This window comes from Sorex araneus, chromosome 3 (genome assembly GCF_027595985.1).
Source record: "Sorex araneus isolate mSorAra2 chromosome 3, mSorAra2.pri, whole genome shotgun sequence".
NCBI classification, from domain to species: Eukaryota; Metazoa; Chordata; class Mammalia; order Eulipotyphla; family Soricidae; genus Sorex; species Sorex araneus.
In genome coordinates this window covers 99,030,105-99,045,006 of record NC_073304.1, presented here as the reverse complement: position 1 = coordinate 99,045,006, position 14,902 = coordinate 99,030,105, and the positions used below count along the sequence as shown (strand labels likewise).

Sequence of the window (14,902 nt, the reverse complement as noted above, 5' to 3'; positions counted from 1 at the left end):
CCCTACCCACTGTGCTATCGCTCCGGCCCCAAGTGGCCTTTTTTTTAAAAATTTTTTAACTTTGGGTCACACTTGGCCATGCACAGGGCACTCCTGGCTCATGCACTCAGAAATTACCCCTGTCGGTGCTCGGGGGACCATATGGGATGCTGGGATTGGAACCCAGGTTGGCCGCGTGCAAGGCAAACGCCTACCTGCTGTGCTATCGCTCCAGCCCCAGGCTCCTGGGTTTTTTCGTTTTTTTTCATTGGGGCGCGGTTGAGCTTTTCCGTAACTTTCCAGGCAATCCCCATTTCCCTCTGTCCCCTCCGCCCACCTCGAAGCCGCCGTGGGGCGTCCTGGCCGTGCCCGGGCCGGAGGGTGCCGGCCGGGCAGGGGCTGACGCGCCCGCCCTTCCATGCTGCCCCCAGGCGTGCTGTTCGCCCAGAAGCCCGTGGTCCACCTCATCGCGGGATCCACTCCCCAGAGCCTCGGCGGCAGCAGCAGCAGCAGCTCCTCCCACTGCTCGCCGAGTCCTACCTCTTCCCGGGGCACCCCCAGTGCAGAGCCCTCCACCAGCTGGTCCCTCTGACGGGCGACGGGCCGGGCACGGCCTCCCACGCCCCTCTCCTGTCAGGGCTGGAGGACGTGGACGCACAGAATTTACCTCATCTCCCGGAGCCCGTGTCGACGCCGCGTGGCCAGACGTGGAGAGTCCGGGCGTGGGCGACTCTCCAGGCTCCACTCAGGTCCTGCTGTACTCTGGGGACAGGACAGGGCAGCGTTGTCCAATCAGGGATTGCCCGGGGACTGGGCTGGGCCCGCGGGCATGCAGCTCCCTCCCAGCCCCCAGGCCGCCTCCACTCCTGGGCAGTGTATGACAATCTGGAGCGCAGGGCTGGAGGCCCTCCAGTCCCCTTCCCTTTAATTTATTTCCCGTCTCCCGGGCTCACTGGCCTCTTCCCCTGCCCAGTACCCCAGGCTTTTAATCAGGACCCATCTCTGCCGCGCCCGGGCCCCCCGGGCCACCTTGCCCACCACGTTTGGGCGCAGGCTGTGGGGCCCTCCAATTCAAGTCTGGATGCAGTTCCTTGGGCCTTCCAAGTCTGCTGGGGTGAGGCAGGCCTGGGGCCCCGCGGCACTGACCCTTACCCAGCCCCCCACCCAGACCTCACGCTCCCACTGGCCCTTTCTGACCAGCTCTCCCACGAACCGCCCACTTGCCCCCCCACCTTCTCCTGGGGCTGTCTCGGCCTCAGCACCCCAAACCTGCCGACATCAGGTTCATTGAAATACCTCAGATTTGTAATTGTCGATGTTTGATTCTTCAGGAAGTATTTGCATCTCTGAAAGCTTTTTTATATGTTTTTGATGACTTTTTTTTTTTAATTTTTATTGTTGTAGAACCAAAGAAATGAAAGCAGATCACCCCCAAAACCGAGCAGATAAGATTTGGTACCCCAGCCCTTCCGGCCTCCCCTGAGGTCCCAGTGAGAGGGGACTGTGGGGAGCAGGCCGGAGGGCTGACTCAGGGATCCCGGGGGCGGGTGGGGCAGGGGCCTGCTCTGGCAGGTGCGGTCTATACCCCACCCCACTCCTGCAGATGGCCCTTGCCCCCTTTTACCGGAGCTGGTCCCTTGCGCCTGGCCCACTCATCCCTGTGTGCAGGGGTGAGGAGGGACCTGGAGTTCCGGGCAGAGTCCGGGCTCACCTCCTTTGAGAGGGGCCCCCTGCAGTGCTGTCTGGAAGGACAGGGAGTCCAGAGCTTGAGCACAAAGCGTACCTCACCCAGGCCAGCGGGCACGCACTCCCCTCCAGCAGGACCTGCCCTCTGGGGCCTCCGTGGCTGCCTGCCACTTCTCCCCAGGCAGGTGCAGCCCGCGGGCAGAGAAGGGCAGCTGGGCCCCGCTGCCAGGGAGGAGCCCAGCTGGCTGGCACGGGGCCTTCTAAAGGCATGTCAGACATCGGGCCAGTGTCTGTCTCAGGGTTTGGTGACGAGGGACGACTCTTCCCACCCAGAAGACACAGGAACGCCGAGTATCTGGTCACTGGATTGGCCTCTTGTCCCCAGGCCGCCTGCCCTGCGTCCCGCGCAGGGACAAGAGCTGAAGCTCAGCAGAAAGCCCCTGAGGAGGGGCCTTGGCCGAGAGGGGCTGTCTGGAAGCACAGTCCTGGACGCTCCCTCGGAGGCGGCCGGCCCCGCCCACCCTCCATGTATTCTAACCAGGAAAAATGTGATAGCACATGGGTAGCCTAGCAGCGGAGAAATACCTCAGTCCTTTCACAGCAAGTGTCTGTATATGTCGTGGTTGTTTTCTATCTTATGTGTTCTCGAATGTTTATATTTCAATAAACCTCTACCTCTTCACACAGCACGCCCCCTGCTCCTCTCCGTGTAACGAGAAGCGGGAGAGAGGCGAGAGGACACTGAGGTCTGCCTCTGCCTGCCCCTTTTGACCCAGACCATTGGCCCCAACCTTCTCGCCCCCACAGTGTCACCTCAGTGTCCGGGTCCACAGAGGACCAGGGGACCATCTTGGTTCAACAGTCTCCTTTGGGGGGATTTTGTTTGGGAGTCATACCTGAGATGCTAAGAGTTACTCCTGGCTCTGTACTCGGGGATGACTCTTGGCACTTGGGGTATATGGGATGCCAGGCATCAAACCTGCAAGGCATGCGCCCTACCCACTCAACTATCGCTCCAGTGCCATCAAACGCCTTTCCAAGCTCCTGCTGGGTCAGACACTAAGAATAAGCGTCCTTAGGGGCTCAGAGACTTGTTGGGGAGACGTGATTATCTTGACAAACATGGATCCTTTAGAGTACAGTGTGACGGGACTCGGCATGCTTTCTAGAGGAAGTGGCTGAGGGGGGAGTCTGGGAGACTTCGTGGAGTTGGTGACATTGAAACTGGAACAGTCAGGTTGCCGACTGGAGACTTGAGGGTTCTCCGCAGAGGAAGTGATGTGCAGACACATGGCACTGAAGAACCTGGCACCCGGGCTCTGTGCTGATGCTTCCAGTTGGCAGAGTGGAGGGAGGACAGCTGGGGGAAAGCGGGGCTGTGACCAGGAAGGATCTCAGGCTCCGTGCCTTGGAGCAGCACGGCACTGCCGACAGTTTGGGCTTGGGGATGTCCACGCCATGCTCTGCCAGGCCTCAGACCCCAGCCTCCTGCATGTGGCGATCCCTCCTAGTGAGCCCTGCCTCCTACACCTGTTGCTGGTATCTATTAACCATGACAAGCGACTCTCAGCAAGCTACGGAGAATATCCCGCCCGCATGGCAGAGCCTGGCAAGCTCCCCGTGGTGTATTTGATATGCCAAAAACAGTGACAATAACAGGTTTCATTCCCCCTGACCCTGAAAGAACCCTTCAATCAGGGAAGACAAGTAAGGAGAGGCTGCTCAAATCTCAGGGTTGGGACAAATGGAGACATTACTGGCACCTGCTCGAGCAAATCAATGAACGACAGGATGGCAGTGATAGTGATTAACCATGATAGCAGCTTTTACAAGGGACTTTGTCAAAGGTGCTCTGGGAGCCAGACGGGTCCTGAATATTCTAGAACCTACCCCTGGAGGGCAAATCTCGTTTGGACAGGACCTAAAGAAATGGAAGGTAGAGCACTGGATGAGTGTCGTCCCCTTCTCTGGCTGTGTGCACATTGCCCTCCCTCCTCTGCAGGTCAGCGGGCACCTCTTCCCTCTGCCATCCTGAAAACAGGTGATGCTGGGATGGAACCTCGCTGGTTTTCTTGGATGGGGGGAGTTTGGGGGCCACACTGCAGTTCTCAGCGCTTTCTCGCCCTGCACTTAGATCACTCCAGAATGCAGAGCCAGGAGTGAGTCCTGAGCACCGCCAGGTGTGGTCCCAAAACTCAAACAGGGAAGAAATGAAGACTCAAGGACACCTGGGAATAGGCTGTAGGACAGCAGGGAGGGCGTTTGCTCACACGTGGCCACCCAAGGCTTCAGCTCCAGAACCTCAGCCCCTGCCAGGAGCCCTGAGCCAGGAGGAAGCCTACGGACCTCCGGGTGGGGGAGTGTGGCCAGTTCAAACCCTCGTCTAGTGAATAGGGGCATAAACACACCTTGGGCCCAGGAGTTCTGCTCCACAGCTAGTGCCCACCCCATCATGTGTGTGTTCCTGCTAGGGGGACGGTGGGGGCATCATTTTGCTATGAGAGCGCCCGTTAATGGACACAGGTGTGTGAGATGCCATTTAAACCCCGCGTGAATCAACTCTTCTGTCCCTCCGCTCGTTTGTCAGATGGGTTGACTGTACCCCTTTTACAGAGGAAGAAGCCAAGGCCCAAAGAGACTCAAGTTCCCCCGGCCAGTGAGACCGGAGCTGGGCTGATTCCATGGCCTGCAGAGTCCGGCCTCAGAGACCAAACACACTAACCAGTTTCTCAACGAAGGCTTGGCCCACAGTCCACTGAGACCATCGTTTTAGTTTGTATCACAGAAGAGCAGGAAGGTACTCCGGGTCCCGGGTCAGCACTGCGCTGGGCTCTGACCTGGCTCTCCCTCACCTCCCGCCTGTGCTGCCCTTCAGTGAAGGCCAGGAATGACCAAGCAGAGAGGGACACAGGATGGAGAGGCTCCAGGGGTCCCACAGGATAGGTCTGCAGGGTTTTGCACAAGCTAGGGTCGCCCTCCGTGGCACTGTCCTTGCGGTGGGAAGGCTCATCGGGGCGAGAGACCTGCAGCACCCAGGTAGATCTGTGGAGGTTTGGGGGTGCCCAGCCCTGGGGGAGGCCTTCCAGGAGAGCCAGCACTCAGGAAGTGCCTGTCAAGGGCCCTCAGCTGAGGATTTGGGGGTTCAGCCAGCCCGCACAGGGCCCGGTGAGATGGCCAGCCCGGGGCTCGCTTGTCTCAGCAAAGAGGCCCCTTGCTGAACCCACGTTTTCCCATTCCCTCCTGCCCTCCAGTAGTTGTGGACTCCTAGGTTATTCCACCGGGAGAAGAAATGCAGCCCTGGACACATTCCGAGTGTCTGAGTTCAGTCTTCCGCGCCGCAGGGACAACTCAGTAGCCTAGGGGGCCCAGGCCCAGAGCGGGGCAGTCTGTTGAGAGGCCCCCTCTGCAGCTGCAGCGAGGGCAGGGAACGTCCTGCAGAAGATGCTGGGGATGTGTTGGTCCCAGGTGATGTGTCATCCCTCTCGGCTCCCTCCTGCAGAGGCCCCTGGAGGCAGTCGTTCAGGGACAGCATGAAGTTGGGTGCTGGGGGCACACGGCCGGCCTGGCGACTTTCTGCAGGAAAGATTAGTTCAAAATACAGAGCTGGAGAGATTGCATAGAGGGTAGGTGCTTACCTTGCACATGGCCAACCCAGGTTTGATCCCTGGTACCCCCCAAGGATTGTCAGGAATGATCCCTGAGCAGAGCCAGCAGTAAGTCGAGCATCACCAGGTGTGGCCTGAACACGCCCCCATTGCCCCCAAAAAATGTGCCTGTAAGTACAGGGGTTAAAGCGCTTGCCTTGCACCCAGTGACCCAGGTTTGATCCCCTGGGTCCATAAGGTTTCTTTAGCACTGCCAGCAGTCAGAGCACAAAGCCAGGAAAACCTGTGAGCAGCACTGGGTGTGGCCCCCAAAACCCCAAATTAATAATGATAATAAATCTCAAAAACTCACTCCAGTAAGACAGATGTTCCTAACTGGCACTTTGCCAACCAACCTCTGCAGGGGCCACAGTGCATGAGTGCAAACACACACACACACACACACACAGAGCACGCGCATCTAGCCACAGGGTCCCTGGGGGCAGGTGGCCCCCTCCAGTGATGGGAAAACCTTCCCCTGCCAGTGGGGCTGACCTGAGTCTCCTGTGCAGCCCCTCGAGGCTGTGGGCTGACTCCCTGGCCTTTTGGGGTCTCCATGCCGTCCTGCTCCCCCGGCTTGGGACCAGCCCCTGGCTGCCAGCCCTCCTGCGACTCTGTGTGCGGTGGCGTCAGGGCCGTGGCTGGGACCTGTGGCCGAGGAGGCCGAGGAGAGGCTAGCCCATAGAACTGGCAAGGGCCCAGGAGGGTCCTTCAAATCTGTCTCCCCCTCCCACTTGCAGATGTGGGTTTGAAGGTGGACTTAGGGGCTGGGCCCAGTCCCACGGGGAAGTAGGGCTTACGGGGCCCAGCCCTGTAGCACCCTGGATACTACCTTCAGGGCTGGGGAGGTGCTCCTGGAAGCTGTTGGGACAGCTGGGGAAGTGGGGGTGGAGGGTGGGGCTGGGACACTGGCGGCTCTCCAGCCCCACAGATTGACTCCCTTCCCTGGAGTCCCCAAAGAGCTGCTGGGGCCAAGGACAGAATCCTGCACGCCACGGAGTCAGTGAGCATGACCCAAGCCCGCAGACCACACGTAGCTGGCTCCTGGTGAAGGGATGCTCCGTGGCCGCCACTCTGGGAAGACGTCGCTGCAGACACAGAACCCGGAGGGCAGTGGTCGCTGCTGGGCTCGGGAGCTAAAGCGGGCGGGCTGGCTAAAGCCGTATCTGAAGGGAGTCAGTCCTTTTAGGGGCCATATCCAGCAGTGTTCAGGGGTTACTCCTGGCTCTGCACTCCGAAATTAGTCTCGTGGGTAGGGGCTGGAGCTATAGCACAGCGGGTAGGGCGTTTGCCTTGCACGCAGCCGACCCGATTTCGATTCCCAGCATCCCATATGGTCCCTGAGCACCGCCAGGAGTAATTCCTGAGTGCATGAGCCAGGAGGAACCCCTGTGCATTGCCAGGTGTGACCCAAAAAAGAAAAAAAAAGAAATTACTCTTGGCAGTGCTCAGGAGACTGTATGAGATGTTGGGGATTGAATCTGGGCTGGCTGCGTGCAAGCGCCTACCCACTGTACTATCTCTCTGGCCCCACTGCAGGTGGTCTTTTCCAGCTTGGGGACACACTCACCTGAACGGCACCACAGGCGCAGAGCAAAGAGGAGTGGGGACAGGAAATGAGAACTGTCGCCTGCCACCCTCACGGGACTGTCGCAGAGCGGATTGACCGGCACTGAGTGCTGAGCACATGCTGTCAGCTTTCACGTGTGACCCTTAGCCCAGAAACCCAATGCCCAGGTGCCCTCTGGCCCCAGATGCCACCTGTGTGCAGCCCGCTTCAGAGAGGAGCCGCCGCTCAGCTTCCCCCAAAGCTTGGTGCAATGGGGAGGCCAAGGGCAGGTGCCCCAGGGGGCACGCAGGTTTGGAGGGGTCTCTGCGGGGGATGTCATGAGAACAGGGCTGGGGAGGTCGTGGGTCACTCCCTGGACAGAGGTGAAGAAGGGGGGTGCAGATGAGAGCACCTGACTCCAGCCCTGCTCCGGGGCCCCCTGCTGAGTCTGCATCTCCAAGTCCCGGGCCTTCAGCACGTCCCAGACCTTCTGCAGCGCCACCCGCATCTGGGCCAGCTCAGCGCCCACTTCCGGCAGGGGAGTCTGGGAAGGGGGCGGAGGAGGGTGTTTGCTTCCTAATCTGCTGCTCCCCCAAGGACACCCCTGCCTCTGGCCAGGCACTCACATCACACCCCAGGAATGAGTCCACATTGAGGAGTAAGAACCTGCTTCCTGCCAAGAAGGGCAGCCTGGGCTGTGGGGGGCGGTGTGTCCATCCTGCCCCCCAGTGTGACTCAATGGTTCCAACAAGCTGGTCCCTTCCGCTCCCATTCCTGGGCCAGTCCTCCCTTCCTCTGTCCATCCAGCTCATCCCCCTGCTGGGGGTCCCCACTTCTGCCCAGTGTGATGAGGGGCAGCCAGGACCACCCGAGCCAGCTCTCACCTCCTGGGGTGGAGGCGTCTGTGCTCTGTTCTCGCTCCCCGGGGGGGCACATCCCGGCTGCTCCTCAGGCTCCTCTCTGGACCTCTGCTCTGCCAGCTGCTGGGGCCTGGTGGGGGCAGCAGGACCCTGTCCCCTGGTCACTCACTCAGCCACGAGTCCCGGCCCCCCAAGCTGGGGAGAGGGCTGAGGACAGTTTCAAAAGCTCCCAGAGGAAGCTCCAGTCCTGCCCACCGATGGTGACCTGACTCAGACAGAAGAGGGCTTGCCCGAGGACACCAGATAACTCGACCCCTCCGCGCATGGAAAGCCTGCCACCCGAGGCTCAGGGAAAATTCCAGAGCCCCCTCCCCCACAGCTAAGGGCTGTGGGCTTAGCTGATGCCCTCCTAAGTGCCAGGCTGGTCCCCAGAGAGGTGACACTGGCCCAGGACTTCTCAGGGCGGGGGTGACGTCCACCTTCCGCTCTCGGTCCTGCTGGGGATCAGCTGAGCTGCTGACCATCTTGTCGGCCGGTTTAGATGCTCCTGCCCTGGGTGTGGGTAGGCCCGGCCACGGCTGCCCCTCCCTGTCCACGAGAGCCCACCGTGCCCGGAGCCTGGCTCCTGCCCTGTCTGGAATGCCAGCCCTGTGCCCATTTGTGAGCAGATGGAGGCCTCAGCCCAGGGCAGCCTGGGCAGCCCCAGTGCTGCCTTCAGTCTGGGGGACATTCGTCACCAGAACCACGGGGGGCTGTGCTAATGCCTCCCAACCTCCCCGCTCTAAGTCCTGGGACCCTCTGCAGCCTCCCCCATGCAGGTGTGTCTCTGGCCAGAGAGAAGGCATCTGAAGCCCACCTCACTACCCGAGCCTGCAGACACCCCCCCACAGACCAGATTGGCCCGGGAAGAGGAAGCCCACTTCCTCCCTTACAGACAAGGTGCTGGGCCTGCCCGGCTGCACCTCCCACTCACCGCAGCCCCTCCCAGACACGCCCTGGCTTCTCTGCAGCTGTGTCAGGGTCCTGGAATTAAATGGGCAGAACAAGGTGAGAGTCGTGAGGTCCCCAGATTCCCTAGAAGGCAGCAGGACGCCGACTAGGGTGTATTCCTGATGAAATTGTCTCCTCAACGCCCCCCCCGAGACACAGTGGCATTCTAACTCCCAGAATGTTCCCCCCGCTCCTCTGGGCCTCTGCCATGCTCAGCCCTGTCCTCTGCTTCCCCTCAGGGAGGACCCAGAGGCTCAGAGACTCCTTCTCTGGGGAAGACTCTCCCCTCCCCTCTCCCAGCACCTCAGTCTCTTCCCCTCAAGGATCCACCCAGTCCCAGGCCTCTGTGAGCCCCAAATGCCAGGCTGTGTGCCAGGAGCCTGCGATGTGCCCGGGTACAGGAGCAGCGTGTGAGATGCTCACATGGTCTGAACGGGCATGAACAGGAAGAGGCCAGGCCGAAGTGGAGGGAGTGGAGGGGGGCCTCACTGGCAGCGGGGAGGGCCAGGGAGAGGTGGGCGGGGCACTCCCTGGTGGGCGGGCAGCAGCAGACAGGCTGCCCTCACCCTCTGGAGCCGCTGCAGTTCTTTCTCTTTGAATTTCAGGGCGACTGCCGTCTGGTGCCAGCGAGCCTTCCAGAATGCAGCCACCTTCTCCTGAAGTTTGGGGGGCAGCACTTCTTCCTCTGCCAGCCCCTGTCCCAGGGCCCCGGGGTCTTCCTGGACCTGGACAGGGCTGGTGGGAAGGCACAGAACAGTATGCACCCCAGGGCAGCCTCCGCCTGTTCTCCCCCACTCCTACTTGCTCCCAGCGTCCACTAGGCCTATGGGCAGAGCTGGGGCAGGAGCAGGGAGGTCTTCTGGCCCCCCGCACAGACGACACCCTCTTCCCCATGTGTGACTGTCCCTAAGCACTCTGACTTAAATCAAGCAGCTATGAATATATCACTCCCCCGTCCCACCCCGCCCCTGGGCCAGTAGGAGGGGCTGGGCACAGGTAGGGAAGACTGGACTTGTGTCTAGGCCACACCCACAGATCACTCCTGGCATGCTCAGGAGACCATATGGGGTGCCGGGGATGGAACTTGAGTCAGCTGTGTAGGAGACAAGCGCCCTCCCCGGTGTGCTGTCTCTCCAGGTCTTTCAAGCTGAGAGATTTCCCGGCTGCTTCCGTAAAGGAGCAGGTGCCGAGCAGCAGGGCCTCCACCCGAAGAAAGGAGTCTGATTTGGGCCACACGGTTCCGGGTTTGGGACAGAGCCGAGCCCAGTCCCTGTGCCTGGGGCCATCCCATCCAGTGAGGCCCCCTAACTCCGCCTAGCTTGGACACTGAGGGGTGGGCCCAGCGGCTGTGCAGCCTCCCAGCCCGCCCTGCCCCGCCGCCAGCAGCACCCACTTCTCCCCCAGCAGCCTCCTGCGCTCCGCCTCCAGGGCCCGCACGCGTCCCTCCAGTGCGCTCTGCTCTCCGCGCAGCTGCTGCAGCTGCTCCAGGCAGGTCTCCCAACGCTGCTGGCTCTGGCCCAGCTCTTGTAAGAGTCTCTCGTTCACCTGTACAGACCCCCGCACCCCCCGTTCCACCCTGGGTCAAGGCTCAGCGCCTCACACACCCCGGGTGCTACTCAGCTCACCCGAGCGAGGCAGGGCGGGTATCTGATCTAGCCTCTGGGGCTTCACCCAATGCAGCCCCCCCTTTTTTTCTTTTTTTTTTTTGGCTTTTTGGGTCACACCTGGCGATGCTCAGGGGCTACTCCTGGCTCTGCACTCAGGAATCATTCCTGGCAGTGCTCAGGGGATCATAGAGGATGCTGGGAATCGAATCAGGGTCAGCGCATGCAAAGCAAATGCCCTACCCGCTGTGCTCTCGCTTCAGCCCCTGCAGCCCCTCTTGTTCTCATTCTCCCGGGGGCTCCTCCCCGGCCCTGCCTGCAGAGGCTGTGATTCCAGAGCAGAGGGCTTGGTGCACAGAGCTGTCAGCAGTGCTGCCCCTGCTCCTTCTCTTTGGGGGGCCCTGCAGGCACCACCCAGCCCCCACCAAGCCCTGCTGCTTTGCTGCCCCGAAAGACAGAGCCAGGCACATGAGTGCCCTGGGCTGCCTGCCGGGGAGCCTGGACATGGTTTTACCCACCTGGGTGAGCACCAGCAGCTGCTCCTGCAAGAAGGCTGTGTCTGGGGTGCGGGCAGAGCTCTCCACAGCCCCCCTGGACACCAGCCCCAGGTCCGGAAGTGCGTGCATCCTGCTGCCTGCTGAGCTCTGCTCCTGGGCCTGCACTGCCTGCAGGCACACTAGGTTCAGGGGCCTGGGGTTCCCCACTCAGCCACCCAACACACGCGTGGGGATACTGGCTAGAGGGGCCGGGTCTGCCCCACCCCCAGTTAAGACTTTGAACAAGTTCTCGCCTACCCTCTATCTCAACCTCCCAGTTTTCCTGAAGGTTGAGGGGGGGAGGGGAGGTGCCCAGGATGCAGAACAGAAGCCCAGCCTCCTTCCCCAGTTCCTCCCAAGAATGAAGAGCAGAGAGTGCGGCCCAGGGCAGGGAGGAAGAGGTAGCCAGGCTGGCGCTCAGGGTTCCGCTGGGCATTCCTGGGAGAAGGCCTCGGAGTCATCCTACCCCAGGGCCCCGTGGGCTGGACTCTGCGCCCAGGGGCTGTAGGCTCAGTTGGTCCAAACACCGCTGGGTCTTTTCCACTTCTGTCTGCAGTAGCAGGATCCTGGGGGCAGAGGGGCTGTCCTGTGCCCCCGCCCTCCCCCGCACCCGCACGCCCTGGCCCCCTCCTCTCCCGGCACCCTCACTTGTCCTCCAAGTCCTGCTCTGGCCTCCTCCTTGCCTTTGCTTCCCAGGATTTCTGGATCAGGTGCCTCTCCTGCTCTGGGGAGTCCAGGGGGCATCCCACGGGCTGGGGAAAGGCGGGGTGGGGATGGGCAGGCTGAAGGCCCGGCTGGCGAGCAGCACCCCCACTTCCAGGCCAGGCAGTGTCTGCTGCCCCCGATAAACTCCCAGGCAAACTCCAGGTGGGGCTGCGTGAGGCCGGGCTGCCTCCAGTAGCTGTGATAAGACCAGCTGGGGTCCTGCCGATGGGCCAACCTGGACCTGGGCCCTGGCTTGTACCCAAAAAGCCTGCCTCCGGGCTCAGGAGGGCTGCCCAGGCATTCCCACGACGGGCCCAGGGTTGCAGCCTCTCCCCGAATGGAGTCTGGGCCTGTCGCCTGCAGCCCCTCCCTGCCAGCTGCTGCAGGCTCTGGGGCTCCAGCAGGCCAGGGGGACAAGGCTATAGAATGCCAGAGCATGAGGAGGTAGCTTGGTGACTGTCCCCGGGGCCACTCCAGTCCGGCAGGGGACAGTGGGAACAGGGCCTGGCTTCCTGCCCGAGCAGTGTCAGCTCCTCCCTGTGAAGCAGCTTCAGCAGAGCTGGATTGGAAGGACACTCGTCCCCTGAGCTAAACCAGCTGTCTCGCCGCTGACTTCCCAATAGCCTGTGTGGGTGGGTGGCGGGAGCTAGGACCCCAGTCCTTCCTTTGCCTGTGTCCAGTGTCCTCGCCGTGCCAAGTGGTGGGCTGCACATCTCAGCAGAGGAGGCGGTCACAGATGTTCCCTTGAGCAGCCCTGCAGGGGGAATCTCCTCTCCCCTCTGTCTCCTGTGTATCCTCTGGGATCCCCAGGCCTCCAACTAACATGAGCCCAGCAATGGTCACTCCTGTACTCTTGGTCTGGTGAGGGGCTGCTAGATCAGGGACTTCAGACAGGCCAGGAAGTAGGTTGTGTGGGGGCAGTGGGGTGTGGGGAGGGGAGAGCCGTGAGGGGAGGGCGGCGGCCTCACTCTCTGCTCTGCAGCCAGCAGCTCACAGCGGGCCCTGCTGAGTCTCAGCACACGCTCTCGCCTCTGCAGCAGCCGCGCTTGGTCCGTCAGGGCCTCCAGCACTGCCTGCAGGTGGTCAACCAGCTTGGTCCTCTGCCACCTGTTTTTTGCCAGCTGCACCCACAGGTCCTGCTCTGAGTGCTTCCAGTCCTGCTTGGGGGGCAGGTCTGACCGTCTGCCTAGGAGAGTGACATCGGCTTTGCCCAGGCCCTCGGGTGCTGCTGTGCCGTCCCCGGCCTTCATGCGTTGCCGACGGTGACGCCTCACCAGGCTGGCATAGTCCGGTAACTAGAGGTGACAGGAGTGCTGCAGGGGACATGGGGGGAGGGGCAGGCCTCAGCAGTCCTGAGTGCGGGATGGATGGGAGACCCTGGCACTGAGCCATTCCTGCCCCCCAGAGCACCAGCTTAGGAGACCCTTTCTGACAGGTGGGCAAAGACCTTGGCTGGGCAGAGCATCCACTTGCTCCCGGGCAGCCAGGAAAGCCTTCCCAGGGCAGTGAGCCGGAGGCTGGGCTGAGTGCGGCAGGTGAACAAGCCTCTCCAGGGAGAAACAGGTAGGAATAACAGGAGAGAGAGAAGGGGGCAGAGTGGCAAAGGGAGAACACAGGGGAACAAGTTGTGTGTGTGTGTGTGTGTGTGTGTGTGTGTGTGTTACCCATTTTCAACTCAGAGCTTTTTCCAAGTGCCTATCTGATACCCTGACTCCCTTCTAGGTGTAATTTTTTTTTTGGGTGGGGGAAGCACACATGGTGGTGCTCAGGGCTTGCTCTTCACTCTGTTCACTGCTGAGAGTGTTTGAAGGAATCATATGCAGTGCTGTAACCAGCCATATGTGGTGCATGAAAGGCAAATGCTTAACCCCTGTATTACGTGTCTGCCCTGACTTTCCCCCCATCTTTGAGTATGGAGGGCCACACCTCGAGGTGCTCAGGGATCACTCCTGGTGGTGCTTAGGGGAACGATATGCGGTGCTGGGGATCTAATGGGTTGACTATGTGCAAGGCAAGTGCCCTCCCTACCCTGTAGTATCTCTCTGGCCCTCATTGGAAATTCTTATTTATTTTGTATTTTGGGCCACATCCGGCTGTGCTCAGGGCTTACTCCTGGCTCAAAACCCAGTGGTCCCTCCAGGCGGGCCCAGACAACTTTCTATGGTGCCACATATAGAACCTGGTAGACAATGTGCAAGGCAAGCACCTTATTCTCTTTTTGATCCTAGTTTTAAATTATTTGAGGAAAAAAGTCATAAGAAAGAAGTTCTAAACATAGAATTTCAGGTAACGTATCCCTGGACTTGGTATTTTGAAGGGGAGGTGGGAGGTGGTACTGTTCCCTTTGAGAAAGAGCAAGCAAGCACAGCTTGGTTAGGGGCGGGCGGGGGTGGGGGCAGGGCTGCAGGGAGCTCCTGGGCGTGGAGAAGGGCCCCACTTACCCCTCCAAGCCCGTTGCCCACCGCATGGTCGGGGAGCAGAGCCTCGGAGCTCCTCTGCCCGCCGGTGCCCACTGAGTCCAGGCTAGTAGGAGTCATGGAAACCTCGAAACACAAGGTGTGGGAGATCAGAGTTCTCCCAAGGCACCTGGGAGAGGAAACCCGAGACCTCAAGAACTGTCACGGACAATCTTTGGTCTGAGGCAGGATCCCCAAAAGGTGAGGGCCAGGGCGGGGACAACTGGCCTCTGCGTCACCCACGTGCACTTGAATCTGCTGCACTTGATCGCAAGGGGACCAGAGGCTGGTCTTGAGGCGATTGGGTGGCAGGCATTGGTTTCTTTGCTTTGAGTTTTTCTCTTGTTCGGTTTTTTTTTTTTTTTCCGGGGGTGGGGGATCTCTCCTGGCTCTGTACTCAGGAATCACTGGCTGGGTGGGTTGGTGGGGGGAACCTTACGGGAAGCCGGGGATCAAACGCCCTGCCCACTGCCCTATCTCTCCAGCCCCTTAAGCTTTCTTTTTTTTTGGGTCACACCCAGCGATACTCAGGGGTTACTCCTGGTTTATGCACTCAGGAATTACTCCTGGCGGTGCTTGGGGGACCATATGGGATGCCGGGTTCGCTTGGGGGACCATATGGGATGCCGGGGATCGAACCCGGTCGGCCGCGTGCAAGGCAAACGCCCTACCCGCTGTGCTATCGCTCCGGCCCCCTAGCCCCTTAAGCTTTCAAAAGGGCTGGAGGAGGTAATTTAGCGCCGAAAGTCAGAGGCTAGGCACCCGCGCGATGGTAGCAACCTCCGTACGCGCGCCCCGTCCTCGTGGGGCAGCCCAGGGAGGGGGCGGCCAGACGCGATGCCCCGCCCCCGCGGGGCGTGGGGGGCAATTAGACGCGGCTGCCACCCGCTTGG

General features: G+C 60.8%; 1 protein-coding gene across 2 annotated transcripts in view; it reads left to right on the top strand.

Annotated features, from left to right (window-relative positions):
- ARID3B (AT-rich interaction domain 3B) overlaps positions 1-2,354 on the top strand; it is a 42,987-nt gene extending 40,633 nt beyond the window's left edge. For both annotated transcript variants that reach the window (XM_004611736.2, XM_055131543.1), the window contains exon 9: positions 411-2,354. In XM_004611736.2, coding sequence (XP_004611793.2) covers positions 411-571 — 161 coding nt within the window. In that variant the 3' untranslated portion in view covers positions 572-2,354. The remainder of the gene's footprint in view (positions 1-410) is intronic.
- The last annotated feature ends 12,548 nt before the right edge of the window (positions 2,355-14,902 follow it).